The sequence below is a fragment of the Glycine soja genome, chromosome 3, assembly GCF_004193775.1.
Source record: "Glycine soja cultivar W05 chromosome 3, ASM419377v2, whole genome shotgun sequence".
NCBI lineage: Eukaryota > Viridiplantae > Streptophyta > Magnoliopsida > Fabales > Fabaceae > Glycine > Glycine soja.
This window is the reverse complement of record NC_041004.1, coordinates 27,017,845-27,033,276: the sequence shown is the minus strand read 5'-3', so window position 1 is coordinate 27,033,276 and position 15,432 is coordinate 27,017,845. Positions and strand designations below refer to the sequence as shown.

General features: G+C 32.9%; 1 protein-coding gene across 2 annotated transcripts; it reads left to right on the top strand.

Moving 5' to 3' along the window:
- Nucleotides 1-257: 257 nt before the first annotated feature.
- On the top strand, nucleotides 258-10,893 carry LOC114406341 (serine/threonine-protein kinase MHK-like). Of its 2 annotated transcripts, none has more exons than XM_028369029.1 (18): nucleotides 258-466; nucleotides 1,850-2,186; nucleotides 2,283-2,361; nucleotides 3,848-3,916; nucleotides 4,047-4,091; nucleotides 4,638-4,776; nucleotides 4,902-5,004; nucleotides 5,098-5,150; nucleotides 5,884-5,950; nucleotides 6,759-6,870; nucleotides 6,975-7,040; nucleotides 7,157-7,225; nucleotides 7,395-7,455; nucleotides 7,552-7,656; nucleotides 8,070-8,104; nucleotides 8,216-8,261; nucleotides 8,898-8,973; nucleotides 10,470-10,893. In XM_028369029.1, exons 2-18 carry the CDS (start codon nucleotides 2,179-2,181, stop codon nucleotides 10,597-10,599), a joined length of 1,263 nt encoding a protein of 420 aa, XP_028224830.1. In that variant the 5' UTR covers nucleotides 258-466; nucleotides 1,850-2,178; the 3' UTR covers nucleotides 10,600-10,893. The 2 variants fall into 2 exon arrangements, with proteins under 2 accessions (XP_028224830.1, XP_028224829.1); XM_028369028.1 differs by having other exon boundaries at nucleotides 259-466; nucleotides 4,047-4,136.
- The last annotated feature ends 4,539 nt before the right edge of the window (nucleotides 10,894-15,432 follow it).

Sequence of the window (15,432 nt, the reverse complement as noted above, 5' to 3'; positions counted from 1 at the left end):
CAAAAAAATTAGTATGTGTTTTTTGAAATGATATGTAAATTTCATTATAATTTTTTTATGTGTAACTACAAAAAGATGTGTTTTCCTTTTATTTTTTTGAGATAAAATGTTGTGTTTTCCTTAATATATATATATATATATATATTTTTTTTTTTTTAATTTTAAAAAAACTTCAATGAAACCAAGATTTTTAATTTTTAATAAAAGATAATATATTTATTTATTATTTATTTCTTTGGTTTCTTCTCCTTCCTTTTTCTTCTTTGGAATCCTTCCCCTCTCTCATATGGCTCCTTCGCAAATCCGAATTTTCTGTCTCTAAACTTTTCTCTCTCCTCTCTCTCTCTCTCTCTCTCCCTACAAATTCAGTTTTCTCGTTTCTTTTCCGAGAAAGTTCGTTCACATTGCCGATCTGTGCTTGCGTATCTGTTGATTCCGCTCTGATTCTATCCAATTCTCACACACGGTGCGTTCTTCGTCCTTTAAGCTTTTTTTTTTCTCGATTTTTTCTTCGTTCTGTTTCGTCTATTTTCGATTCCTCATGTTGCTTTCGTTGCCTCTGGTTCGTAGCTGCTACGCAAACTCAAATGCAGCTTGAATTGCGTTTTGTTTTTTCTTTTGCGATCGGTTTGTTTCATAAGAGACTGAAGAATGGAAAATGAAGATAATTTTTTTTCTTCACTGGTTTGAGTTGAGGCAATAGTTTATGACTTTATGGATTTATCATAATGAAATATATCGGAAATTCTGTTTTAGAATTGCTTCTGAACAGGTTGTATTGAGCGTGCGTTTTCTTGATATACAATATTTGTTATAATTTTAAGGGAAAAACTTTTTATGGAGAAGATAACTTCTTCTTCGTCTTTTTTATATATACATACATATATATTTTGTCTTTTTGTTTATAGCGCTTGTTTGAATTCGCTTATTTGTGGAAATATTTTTTTTTTCTTCTCTGGCTTCATTATAGAACTTTTGAAAAAAGAAAAAGAAATTGTTTTCCATACTTTAAGCCAAACACAATGCGTTTACATTTTTTTTCTTTTGTTTTTTTGTTTAATTTTTTTCCTCTGAAATTGATTCCTTGGTCTGATTCACTTGTTAATTGTGGCTCATGATTGCCGACGGGTATGAGCTGAATTCTTGGTTATAAACTTTTTTTTTTTTTTTAACTGATTCTTGGGTATAAACTTATAATATAATATATTATATAAAAGTAGATGGTACTGGATACGTTAAAATTCTTATGCAACTACACATGGTTATCATTGTGTTGTTTGTTTTCTGATCAGCGTTATATTTGATTGCTGGGTAGATTGGATTTGGAGGAGCAAATTCCACAAAGTCTTTGGGGCTTAGGGTCCCCCAGTATAGGATTGAAAGACAAACCTTCCAATTGTCTGATTATTAAGTGACATTTTTACTGTTGAGTTTGCACAGTGAAATAGTATAGGTTTAAATACTTTTTTCGTCCTTGCAATTTAGCATTTTTTTTTGTTTTTCATCCTTAGTAATTTGTTTTTGTTTTCATTTTAGTCTTATGTTTGTTTTGTTTTTCGTCTTTTAAGCATTGCTCAAGCGCTATCTAAACTGTTCTAAGGACAAAAAAACAAGGCAAAGATAATTTGCAAGGACTAAGTTATTTTTTTTATTTATTTTTTTTTACTAGGAAGAAAAGCAATATAACTCTAAATTGTAAGGACTAAAAAGGTAGTTAAGCCAATAATATAATACTGCATTTTCATATTATTGCGCATTGTAAGTGCACATATTGTTCACTTGATGTTGAAGGGGGCTAACTAATTATTGTAATTTTCAAAAGCACTAACGCTTATACTTTTTATTGCAGCTTATCACTTGTTCTCCAATATATGGGCTCAGTTTGAAGTCGATATAGTCAAAGTCAAAATGGATTTCTGTGTAATATGATCAAGACATCGCCCAGCCAACTGGGTTTTCTGAAGGTTGCAACATGTTGATGGACCTCTCCTTTTTTGTAGATCTCTTCTACAATGAAAAGTGGATTATTGATGATACTAAATGCTTCATGCTACATTTTAACTCTAACCCACGTCTACAAACTAAGTGCCAACACTGTGTTGACAGTTAGCCACCTCTTAATGGAATCTGTTGCAGTCTCTCTAAAGTGTTATTGGCTGTAGTGTTGTAATTCTAATAATGGAAAGGTTTGTTTCTTTTCATAGATTCACTTATGCATTGTTTCTGGGCTCTCAATTTTCTCAGTAAAATAATTTATTTCTTGTCTGTCCTTTTCTTTTTAGATATAAAATTTTGAGAGAGCTTGGGGATGGTTCTTGCGGTCATGTGTATAAAGCCCGTGATATGAGAACATATGAGATTGTGAGCAACTCTTGCTCCCTATAAACTATTCTTTCAACTTCAGCATGTTCATCTACTCATGTTCTTTTAATATTCTTGTTTAATTATCCATTATTGTAGTTATATTTGTACTACAGTAAACAGATTTTAGAAGTTCCCCTTCCTTGTCCCTGTTTTATCTTTTTTCCTTAGCTTTTTTTTTTTGGGGTATTATCTTTGTTGGAGTATTCAGCAAAAAATAATCTTTGTTGGAGATTTCTTATCCTCCAATGTTTCGTACTTCAATCTATTTGTTTCTCTAATAAAATTAAAAAAAATGGGATGCACAATTTTCATATTTTGTAAGAAGAAAATGTTGAGGTTTATTTTCGTAGTTTAAGCTTAAATGGCTCTTGTATGGTGGTGCATGTGTGACTAAGAAAACTATTCAAGTGTTTGCACCAATAGCTTAAGCCTTTAGGAGAGTTGGTTATTAATACAAGCACACACTTGATCCTCATTCTAACTACTGATCTTAATGTTGATTGAGGATTTGAGTATTGAATGATCACTTCTTGTAATTTTCATTGTTTGTAGTAATTTTTCTCTGCATAGTTTGCTGCCTGATTGAACCATGTTAAACTCTCTGTTTATTGCCTCTTCTATTTCTTGTATGCACACTTGTTATGGTATGGGTGGAACCTCCTTGGAATTTGCTTTACATGTTGGATTATCTGGGCATATGCCCCCTGAAAATCATGGAGTATTGATTGCTGATCAGATTAAGTTTAGAGGCTGTGGTTAGATGAAATAAGGGAAGATCCTTCGGAAATGTGCAATGCTTGTATTTGGAAGTTTGACTTTTTTACATCAAATAACCCTCTTTCTGGTTGTATCACAGGTTTTTTGTGAGTTTCACTTTCGAATATGTTTATTTTCAAGTGCAATAGTACTGGTGTACAACTGCACATTTTTTATATGCAGATCGTAAAGATAATTAACACCCAATTATATACTATCTAATTTATGTAATAGTATCCTACTATCCTGGATGATTTTTAAAAGTAGATCTAATACCAATAGTGATACAAGTGGACCCTTCCATGTATTGTCATAACCAAATTCATAGTAAATGTTTAAACAGGTTTAAAGTGAGGTGTGTCCAAGGTATTCTGTGATAGAATTTGATAACAATGTTAAACATTCATGTATACATTGTACATTGAAGGTCAAAATGGATACATGTTTTTGCTTCAATTCTAAATGTTCCTTTCGTTTTCTATGATGCTCCCTCAAGAGGTGCTATTACCATACTAATTTAGATGGTGCTTTTGTACATTGAGGTGCTATTCCTGAAACTTTGGTTTTTTTCTGTGCCAAATGGCGTTGTGTGATCCATGTAGCCAACCTCAACTAGTGGGATAAGGCTTTGTTGTTATTGTTTTGTACATTGAGATTTAAACCTGCACTTTTTGATGTTACATTTTGTAATATCTTCTGATGTTATTTTCCTGATTATGTCTATCAGGTCGCGGTCAAAAGGTTGAAAAGAAAGTTTTGTTTCTGGGAAGAATACACAAATTTAAGAGAAGTTATGGTATGTGCTACAGTACTTGTTTGTTTATGGTAGTTATAGCTGGTTTTCACATTCCTGGAACTGTAATAAGATTTTGTTTAAATTTTAATTTGTCTTCTCTTTGCTGATGTGTATTGTGTTCCTTCTGCAGATCCTCCGTAAAATGAATCACCCAAATATCATAAAGTTGAAAGAGGTTGTTAGAGAAAATAATGAACTATTTTTCATTTTTGAATACATGGTAAAGAAACTCTTATTCTTCATTTATGTTTTATAGTGTAAATATGTCGATTGTTGAATGACTTTTAAATCTTAAAATTGAATAGTAATATGTTGTGGCTTTATCCTGTAAAAGTTAAAAGAATAAAATTACTGATAGAGAGAATAAGAGGAAATACAATTAATAGCAAATGATATTGTACTAGAATTCAAGACAAAAAATGGTACAGAAACTATCTAAACAACACACTAATATCTTGGCTTGTTTCCTTTAACTAAACCCATTTCAACAGCCTAGAAAGAAGCACAGGGCTAGGTCTATGCCTGTAGGTTAATGTTCACCACAAAATGTGGTACTGTTACACGATTCTCAGTGCTACATCCATATTTGCTGGAAAAATTATTCACTACAACGTAATTTATCAAAAACTCTTCAGTATCCATAATTAAGGTTGAATGTTCTGTATTGACCCTTGCTTTATCAGATATTCCTTGACAGTGACACTAGATTTCATCTCTTCAGGATTGTAATCTTTATCAATTAATAAAGGAGAGAGAAAAGCCCTTTTCAGAGGAAGAGATACGGTGCTTTATGAGGCAAGTGCTACAAGGACTTAGTCACATGCACAAGAAAGGATTCTTTCATCGGGATTTAAAACCTGGTGAGGCATATATATGATTTCATTTAGCGAATTTATGATGTTATGTTGTGTTTATACTTTCCAGTCCAGTCTGTCTAAAAGGTCATGTGGATCTTGATCTTTTGGGAATGTTTTCTGCTATACAGAGAATATGCTGGTAACAAATGATGTTTTGAAAATTGCTGATTTTGGACTGGCTAGAGAAGTATCATCGATGCCTCCATATACTCAATATGTTTCCACACGGTGGTGAGTCGTACTTCTATCTTTTTTATTTTCACATGTGTGCATAAATTTCTATATGGACACAATTAAATTTATTGCATTTTTTTTGGAATTCAGGTATCGAGCTCCAGAAGTTTTGTTGCGAGCCCCTTGTTATACTCCTGCTGTTGGTATGCATAAGTCTGCTTTTAATTTTTTTTTTGTTTCTACTATTCACTTATTTTAGTTATATTTTGTTTCTAGTATAGATAGTGAGCTGGTGTTTGTTTTTTGGGAGCTATCATGGAATGGCTTTGGAGGCAAAAGTTAAAATTTGTAGTTTCTGCCTCCTCAATCTGGTTTTTGCATGGGGTCTCCTAAAAGCAAACCCAGACACTATTAGCGGAGGATGATTAGTCAAGCCTATATACTCTCTAGACTAGAGTAATGTCAATGATGACTTATTTGTGGATAAATTACCTTGTCATTCCCTTTTACTGCTTTATTTTACAGTGTGAAGAAGTTTGAGCTAATGCCCACTTGACATTTTTTTTCCTTCAGTTAAATTGATGTGTGGTATCTCTGTATCTCATGGGGTAAAGAGATGGTTCTAACACTTGGCATATTTTGGGAGATTAGCTATCATAAATAATTGGAATCAAATATTGCAACATTACTATTCCTTTCAATTTTAGTGTTGTCTGAAGTTGCACTGACTTTATCCTCTGAACATTATGATAACATATTTACATCAATACTGATTCAACACAACTTAACCAATAGGAATTAAGGGGAGAGAAATTACATGGATGTGAGCATTCTCTATGGTGAAACTTGTTTGCCCTTATTTATGGTGTAACTCAGATGATATTATGCTTGCTTTCTTCTTAAGGTGGTGAAATAACAAATAGAAATTATTTGCAGACATGTGGGCAGTTGGTGCTATATTAGCTGAGCTTTTTACTTTGACCCCCATATTTCCTGGTGAAAGGTATATTTCAGTCCTGTATTTTAGTTTTTGGTCTCTAAATGTAAAAGGACTGATGTGATGATGACGACTAATTGTGCTTTTGTTATTTATATACTAGTGTGAAAAAGGCACTCCATGCCTAAACTTGGAAGTTACCTATATATGTAGTTTGATGTAACTTGTTTTTTAAAGATGTAACTGCTCTTGGAAGTTAAAATAAATGTTGTAGTGGTTTATAATAGTTGAGGGTAAAAATGACTAGAAGAAAGATGATACCAAATGAGATTATTCCCTTTATAATAGTTATAGATTTAGTTTTGATCTGTTGAATGCATTTTTTTGTACCTTTAGATGTTTAATGAACATTTTTCCATCAACAAAATAACTATTTGCTATACTGTTTGCATTTGAATATGGATGACATTAAGAAATTTGCTACCAAAGGTAAAATTTGTGATTTTATAATAGAGAGGCATTTCTGTACTGATGTATTTGTTTATTCTTTATTCTTTGCTCTACGAATTTCTTTTTATTTTAAAAGCAAAATGTTCGTGTCTCTTAAATGCACTTCTTCGTTTAGATGTGAATTAGCCTATGAGACATTGATAGTCAAGTGGTTGCTATTAATAGTTCAAATCAAACATTGTGATCTTTTCCTTTTTCATATCATATCACATATATTGATCAGACTTTTGTCCACTGTATTGTACTTGATATTGATTCAAGTGGGATATGCTTATTCCTAAAAATGATCCGTTGTGCTTTCTGTTACATCTTATAAAATTCCTTTTCTCGCTGATAAAATAAAATTCCTTTTCTCCATTGACAGTGAAATAGATCAACTGTACAAAATATACGGCATTCTTGGTATGCCAGATTCCACTGCTTTCACCATAGGGGCAAGCAACTCTCAGTTATTGGACATAGTTGCTCATGAAGTTGTAAGTGTTCGCGTAACAGGACTTTGGTTGTGTACTATTCTTAATTCTTAATACTGTCATCATTTTATTTAATCTATTCTTTAATCCCCCTGATGCTGGTGCAGGTTCCGCCTGTGAAGCTTTCTAATATTATTCCGAATGCTAGTTTGGAAGCTATAGACTTGATCACAGTATGCTTTAATCAATTGAACCTCTTTCTCTCTCTATGCATACACACACACATGCAGACATTGTAAATACTAAATAGTGCAATCTTCTAATATCCACTGCTTCGTAAAATCCGTAGCAACTGTTACATTGGGACCCATCAAGAAGGCCAGATGCAGATCAGTCATTGCAACATCCATTTTTCCATGTAACTTTCTCTTTGAAGTTTGAAGCCTGTTCTTCACTTAATGTCTTCTCTTAGAATGTGGGTTTGGGCCTAACTCAACCCCAAAAGCTAGCTCATGGGGTGAGGGTTGCCCCCCCCATTTATATATGGTACCACATCCTCCTAATTTACTAACATATATACTGTACAGGTGGATGCATGGGTTCCTTGTCCGCCCAGTGATCCACTTGAGCTGAAGCTGAGTAGCAAGAGTATGGAATTTTCATTTTCTTTCTGTCTTGCAGCCTTATATTAAACATTCCAGTTTGTCAGATAGCTTCATTTTTTTCTTCCTTCACTACTTACAGGGGCAAAGCCAAATCTTGAGCTGAAACTGCAGGATTTTGGCCCTGATCCCGATGATTGTTTTCTTGGCTTGACTTTAGGTGTAAAGCCTAGTGTTTCAAACTCAGGTACATTAACCTTAAATATTTATTTATAACTATAGAAGGTGTTTAATTTGATTGTTTGAATTGCTGTAGCTTTTTTTTTTTCTCAAGGTTTTTCGGGAATTTAAAATTTTTATATTCTCTCCTGAGAAAGTATTCTAACATTTCCTGGAAGCCCGTCCCCCTGACCTGCATTTGTTGTCAGTTACAATTTGTTGCAAATGATTTTCAATTTGATGTGTTGAATATATGTTCTGTTTTCTGAATGATGTTAGTTGTTTGAAATGTTTAAGCCTTTCCATTTATTATTCTTCACTTATTAATTGTTTTTAACTCTTTGGCTTTCTTTCACATTTCAAAACCTTTTTTTTTCATTTTCTTCTTCTTTTATTAATAGTACACGTTGGTGACCATTTAATTATTATCATTTCCTGCAGATGTGGTCCAAAATGTATCTCAGGGTGTCAGAGAGGTTGGTGTATGGTGCTGTAATTCCTGCCGCATGATTCTAGTTTTTTGTTTTGAAACCCAATTCAACATCTGTTTACCTCTATTTTTGACTTAATTCTATATGAATATACAGAATGTGCTATTTTGCTCAGATTTCAATGATCATTCAGACCAGTCAGGTGATTATTAGTTTCTTACCTTCTATTTGCATAACAATCTTTCAAAGGCTTTATGTTTATACAGAGAAGAGATAGCCTTTAACTTTGGAAAGGTTAAAGTTAGATTAGTCTTGATTTATATTTTAGGAAAGCTTCATTCTGTTCTCTCCGGCTGTGTTCCAATAAATGAACTATGTTAAAGGAAAAAGAATAACTTTCCAATATCGAGAAGAAATCTTTCTGTTTACAATAGCAAGTTTCCTGTACATTGCATGGGTATTTTAAATTCAAATAAAATTAATAGATAAAAATAAATTAAAGAGAATAGAGTATGTTTTTATTATTAATAATGAATTTATAACAGGGATAAATTAAAAAGATATGATTTTAAACTTGAGGAAAGTCAGGAAACTTTGTAAATAAATTTGCTGCTAGGAAACAACAGTGTTAGCTATTTGATTAAGATTTTAACTTTTTGGCAGCTAATTGGCATGCAATTGGCCAATTTTGAGTCGAGTGAAAAAATGCTTAGTGGAACTGTTTGCTGACCATAATTATTATTTCTAGGATAAGACATTACTTCTCATTTAAATTTTTTCGTCTAATGTTCCTTTTTTTTTACTTGATGATGATGAGTTATGTTTATTTTTGATATAGTATTTTGGACATTATTATCTCCTGATCAAAATGGAATTCATAACTCAGCAGAGACTTCGTTGTCATTGTCATTCAGGTATGCATATGCTCTTTGCCTTTTCTCATCCCATAAATCTAGTAGGTTGTTTCATCATCTTTCTCATTGCTTGTTTTTAATTGTAATCTTATTAAATTATTAATGCTTTTGAGGAATAAATATTAACAGTTATTTATCAAAAGGTAAAGCAGAGCTAGGGCTAATTTACTACTTTTAAAAATGAATAAGAGATAAGTTTGTGATAAGTTGTCTTGGACTTTTAAGCTTCATTAATTTGGTTAAACCTCTGGACTAAACTACTGTTATTTTGGCGAATCAACTAGTGCAGCTCGAGATCTAAATCCCTGTGAAAGAATAGGGAAATAATGCATGATGCATTTCATGTGAAAGATAATTTTATTTTGTTGCACCACTTTGTTTATTTTACGTTTCATTCTTAATTTCTTGGAAACACCCGGATGGGGCAAATCTATTTATTATCTTTGGCCCACCAGAAAACAGAACCAACAGAGTAACATTTTTTTGATGCGTACCAATAGAGTAATATGACTTCTTTAAAGTGAGTAATAAAGTAATATAAATCATTAATGGATAAGTAATTTTAGTTTATGAAAAAATTAATAGTTGATATTATGTGTACATGCATTATAAATTATTAATATATTGAATTTTTTAGTCAAATTAATATATTGAAATAATGCCTGCAATTAGTTATTTTAGTCATAATTTAGGAGTCAAATCCACAATTGATGGAGAACACCAATACAAAATTTCTTTGTTTTAACATAGAAGTTTTTAACATTAAAAGAAGATCTGCAACAAAGTTTTATTTTGTTGCACCACTTTGTTTATTTTACAGTATTGTGTATTATTATTATTATTATTATTATTATTATTATTATTATTATTATTATTATTATTATTATTATTATTATTATTATTCACAGATGCTTTTTTGAACATCATGCCTGGTCTGTAGCACTTGTGCTTTCAGCCGCAAAAATATGATTTAAAAAGCCTGAAAAATATTTTTATTATTTTCTCAAAAATAAAATTAAAAAATTACTAGTAATATTAGAAATAGAGATTTTTCCTCTTGAAAGTAGACTGCTGATATTTGACTCTTTCTTAATTAGCAATTACTTTATTATTATATTAGTTGACTTTTTTTAGTCTCCTTTATCTTAACTGAGTCCACATAAGTCGTTGTTATACATTTAAAATATTGAATATACCGAAACAGCTAAATAAAAATTAAAGTGTTATTCATCTGTTTTTTTATTTTATTTTATTTTTAGATAAAGAGGTATTGATCTATTAATTACTAACTACGTTAAGTTTGTTTTTTTTAACAAAAACTATGTTAAGTTTTTTTTTTTTCTAACTACGTTAATATATGTCGGTCACGAATGGTTGAAGTATGCATATAACACACAAAAATATAAAAATGCTGTATTTTATATTTTGATTAAATTAAATTTTTACTACTATGTTTTCTAACCTGTGGTTGTGTTCATGGCTTGTCCTCTTTACAGTCCAGTTCAACATCCGCCAATTGGAGTTCCACAGTCTGTGGGATTTTCTTTTCAGCCTTTGCAGCCTAACATCTTAACCTCACCATTTTTGGCTCTCTCTTCTCCCTTCCAGCGCGGCCACTGCCTTTGAATCACTCTACTTTGAACTGCAGCACTATGATATTATTGAATCTTCATAATGCATATAACACTTTTATATTTATTTTAATTAATATTTTGTACAGTTCTCTCTATTATCATGAAATATAATGTAATTACCGAGCAAATTTTATAAGGATACTTGGTTCCATTCCTTAACTGTAACATTGAGATTCAAACCTGGTATTTCCAGAACTCAAATAGAGAACAAGAAAACCGGATAGATGTCAAAGGCCTTGTTTTGGTTACCATTTGAAGGAAAAAAAAAGCAGTTTCTTTTTCTGAAGTGCTTGTTTCTTGAATACATCTTTATTGGTTAATTTGAAAATCGAGATAATACTTGGATAAATCTGAAGTCGTGTATAAACACTTTCAGATTGAATCAAATTTCGGGGTTCAACTAAAATTGTTCAATCGGATAAAATCAGAAGATTATAATTCAAGAGTTTTGTTTTGGTCTTGTGAGTTTTTCACATGTTATGCTTTCTGAACCAGGATGATTATTTATAATCAAAGAACAGGTGGTTATTGGCGGTTGATGGAAGTTATTTATTTTTAAAAATTGCCGTTGATGGAAGTTTTAGTAACTTCCATGTAACTTCCAACCGTTGATGGAAGTTTTAATAACTTCCATGTAACTTCCAACCTTTGCCTAAACCGAACATCTCGTTATTACATTAAAACAAGCGTGCACTCTTATTTTAACACAATAAAGAGATCAATTACACTAAAATGTCCAACAAACCTCCCCCATTTTAGTGTAATTACCGATCAAATCACCAAAGTCATAACATACCACAAACTACTGCATAGATGAAATATCGTGACGATTGAATTTCATCTTAGCAAATTATACGTTTCAAATATTCGAATATCAGGGTGTCACTAAGGATTGAACCCTTTCTATTCATAATGAATACATGAAGATAATCTGCACAATAGTTTATAACATTACTCTTGCTCGACACTAGTTTTACTAGCCTGTGTCCCTATCCTTCATAAGCATATCAAAGCCAAGTCCCAGCTTCTTGAAGCGGCTAAACTTCATGCTTATATAGGTAGTCCTTTTCTTTCTTGCACCTGCAAATGCAATTTTTCAAAAGAACCATTAAGAAGTTATACTTCAACCTCCTTAACTTGCAGAACCGAACACATACCTTTTGGGATACTTTCGATGATGTGTTCCAATCTCTACATGTTAAGCTTTCCACATTGAATTCAGCACCTAATGTCATATTAGATGGGAATTGGGTATCTTAACATAAGAGATTTCAGATGGACTTTAATCCTAATCCCACAGCCGACCTTTTTACGAGATCTCTACTTAACCCTTTGGTTAAATGATCGGCCAAATTATGTTGAGTTCTCACAAACTCCACTGATATCACACCATGCATGATTAACTCCCGAACCATGTTGTGTCTAACACCCAAGTGTCTAGACTTCCCATTATACACTTGACTATATGCCTTAGCCAAAGTTGCCTGACTATCACACCTGATAGACATGGGAGGTATAGGTTTGGGCCACAATGGAATCTCATAGATTAGATTTCTTAGCCACTCAGCTTCTTTACCAGCTGCTGCTAAAGCTACAAATTCAGATTCCATTGTTGAATTTGTAATGCAGGTCTGTTTCTTGGATGCCCAAGAGATAGCACCTCCTCCAAGGAGGAATACCCAACCACTTGTGGATGAATAATCCTCCATATTGGTTATCCAACTTGCATCAGAGTAACCTTCAATAACCGAAGGAAATCCAGTATATGTCAAACCATAGTCAATGGTTCCCTTTAAGTACTTGAATACTCTATTCATAGCTTGCCAATGATGAGAACTAGGATTACTTGTAAACCTACTGAGTTTAGCAACAGCATAAGCTATATCAGGCCTAGTACTAATCATTGCATACATGAGTGATCCTATCGCCCTTGAGTATTCAAGTTGAGACACTGCTACACCTTTATTAGGTAATAGCTTCAGGTTAGGATCAATGGGAGTACTTACCGGAGAACAATCTTTAAAATTAAATTTCTCCAATATCTTCTCAATATAATGTGATTGAGAGATGGAAATACCATTGTTTCCACGTTTGATCTTTATTCCTAAGATCACATCCGCCTCCCCCATATCTTTCATATCAAACTTAGAAGACAAAAATGCCTTAGTTTCATCAACTTGATCTTGGTCGGTACCAAAGATCAACATGTCATCTACATACAGACAAATGATAACTCCTTTGCCATGAGTATCAAACTTGCTGTATAGACATTTATCTGCTTGGTTTATAACAAAACCACTAGACAACACAACCTCATCAAATTTTTGATGCCATTGCTTAGGCGCTTGTTTCAAGCCATAAAGAGATTTCATCAGTTTACACACCTTATTTTCATTTCCTGGCATAACAAACCCTTCAGGTTGTTTCATGTATATCTCTTCATCCAATTCACCATTTAAGAATGCAGTTTTCACATCCATTTGGTGAATCATCAGATTGTGGATAGCAGCAAGTGCTAACAACAGTCTAATAGTGGATATCCTAGCAACAGGAGCATATGTATCGAAAAAATCAATACCCTCCTTTTGCCTAAAGCCTTGGATAACCAATCTGGCTTTGTACTTGTCAACAGTACCATCCACTTTCATCTTTCTCCTAAAGATCATCTTACATCCTAATGGCTTACATCCAGGAGGTAAGTCAACCAATTTCCAGGTATTATTTTGCATGATGGAATCCATCTCACTTTGGATTGCTTTTTTCCAAAATACAGCATCCCTTGAAGCCATTGCTTCACTAAAAGTCTTTGGGTCTTCCTCAACATTAAGGCAATATTGATATTGAAATTGAATATCATTCCTTGACCCTTCAACCAAATAGAGTTGAAAGTCATCACCAAATGACTTAGCCTTTCTTACTCTCGTACTCTTTCTAGTTTCAGTACTAGTTGAAGGTATATCCTCAATATTAACTGAGACTTTCGACATGGAATTCATGTCCTTTGGCCTAGGTATAGATGTAAACCTTTGTTCATCAAAGATAGCATCCCGTGACTCTATAACCGAGTTCACAGCAACAGAATCATTAGATTCTAGCACATAAAATCTATATGCTTTAGAATGTTCAGCATATCCAATAAATATGCAATCTATACCTCTTTCACCTATGGTTTTCCTTTTAGGTTCTGTAAGCCTGACTACAGCCCTACATCCCCAAATTTTGAGATAACTCAAATTTGGTGTCTTTTTGTGCCAAAGTTCATATGGGGTAACCTTATTCCTTTTGTTAGGAATTCGGTTCAACAAGTAACAGGCTGTCAACATAGCCTCACCCCAAAATCCTTCACTTAAACCCGAATAGGATAACATGGAATTCACCATTTCTTTCAAGGTTCTATTCTTCCTTTCGGCTACACCATTTTGTTGTGGTGTATAGGGAGCTGTAGTTTGATGTATTATTCCAGTAGATTGAAAATAAACCGGATCATAATACTCACCTCCCATATCCGTACGAAGAGTTTTGATTAGCCCATTTTGATGAAGTTCTACCTCTTTCTTATAAATTTTAAATTTATCAAGAGCTTCATCTTTTGTATTTAATAAATATACATAACAATACCTTGATGCATCATCAATAAAAGTAACAAGATATTTTTTATGACCTAATGATGGAGTAGCATGCAAATCACACAAATCACTATGAATAAGGTCTAAGACTTTAGTCTCACTTTTAACATCCTTAAAAGGTTTCCTAGTGATCTTGGTCAACATGCAAGTTTTGCATTTTTCAATGTTCATATCAAAAGGAGGAATCATACTTGTTTTTGACATATCTTTTAATCTTTTGTAATGAACATGTCCTAATCTAGGATGCCAAATTTCTGATTTTGTCATATTAGTTATAGAACTACACGAGGCCATACAAACAGATTCATGAACAAAAGGAACATCAATGTTTAATTTAAACATTCCATTACAACGATAACCAAATCCAACAAACGAACCATGTCTTGACAAGATGTACTTGTCACTTTCAAGTACTTGCTTGAAACCACAATTATTTAAAACCATACCAGACAATAAGTTCTTACGAATACCAGGTACAAATAAGACATTATCCAAATACAAACTTTTTTCGGAAGTAAAAACTAAATTAACACAACCTAATCCTAGGATTGGTTCAGTTGCAACATTGCCCATCTTCACAATAGAGCCATCATCGATTGGTCTAAATTCCTTGAACCAACGACGATCTTTGCACACATGGCTTGTTGCTCCCGAATCAAACCACCAAGCAACGTCATCATCCTGCACATAGAATGCATCAGATATTAGTGATACATAATTCGAATTCGTATTCGAATTAAAATTATTCACTACAATCTGACCTTGTTGCTTTTCAGGATCATTAGACCCACTTGGACCAGCCTTGTTCTTTCCTTTGAACACCCGGCAATCCATCTTTAAATGACCAGGTTTCCCACACTTCCAACATGATAATTTTGTCTGTTTGTTTGGACCTTTGTTCTTATTTCCTTGAAATTTTCGTTTGTTACCTTTAGCATTGTAATTTTGCTTAACTGTTCCACTTTCCTCTACCATATTAACGGAAAAGGAACCTGCTACGGTTTTATCATTGACTTTGTCAATTTCCTGAGCCCTCAGCGACTCCTCAATCATGAAATGACTGCCGAGTTGAACCAGAGTCAACTCTTCCTTCATATGTTTCAAGGTATGCTTGAAGTCTTTCCAAGAAGAAGGCAGTTTATCAATTATAGATGAAACTGCAATGGATTCATCCATTTTCAAATCATGTTGAGTAAACT

What these genes read in the sequence shown, in the direction of transcription:
- LOC114406341 (XM_028369028.1), top strand. An exon ending in GCTGAAGCTGAGTAGCAAGA is followed by an intron (nt 7,456 to 7,551) that starts GTATGGAATTTT and finishes CACTACTTACAG; the next exon opens with GGGCAAAGCCAAATCTTGAG. An exon ending in TCGTTGTCATTGTCATTCAG is followed by an intron (nt 8,974 to 10,469) that starts GTATGCATATGC and finishes TCCTCTTTACAG; the next exon opens with TCCAGTTCAACATCCGCCAA.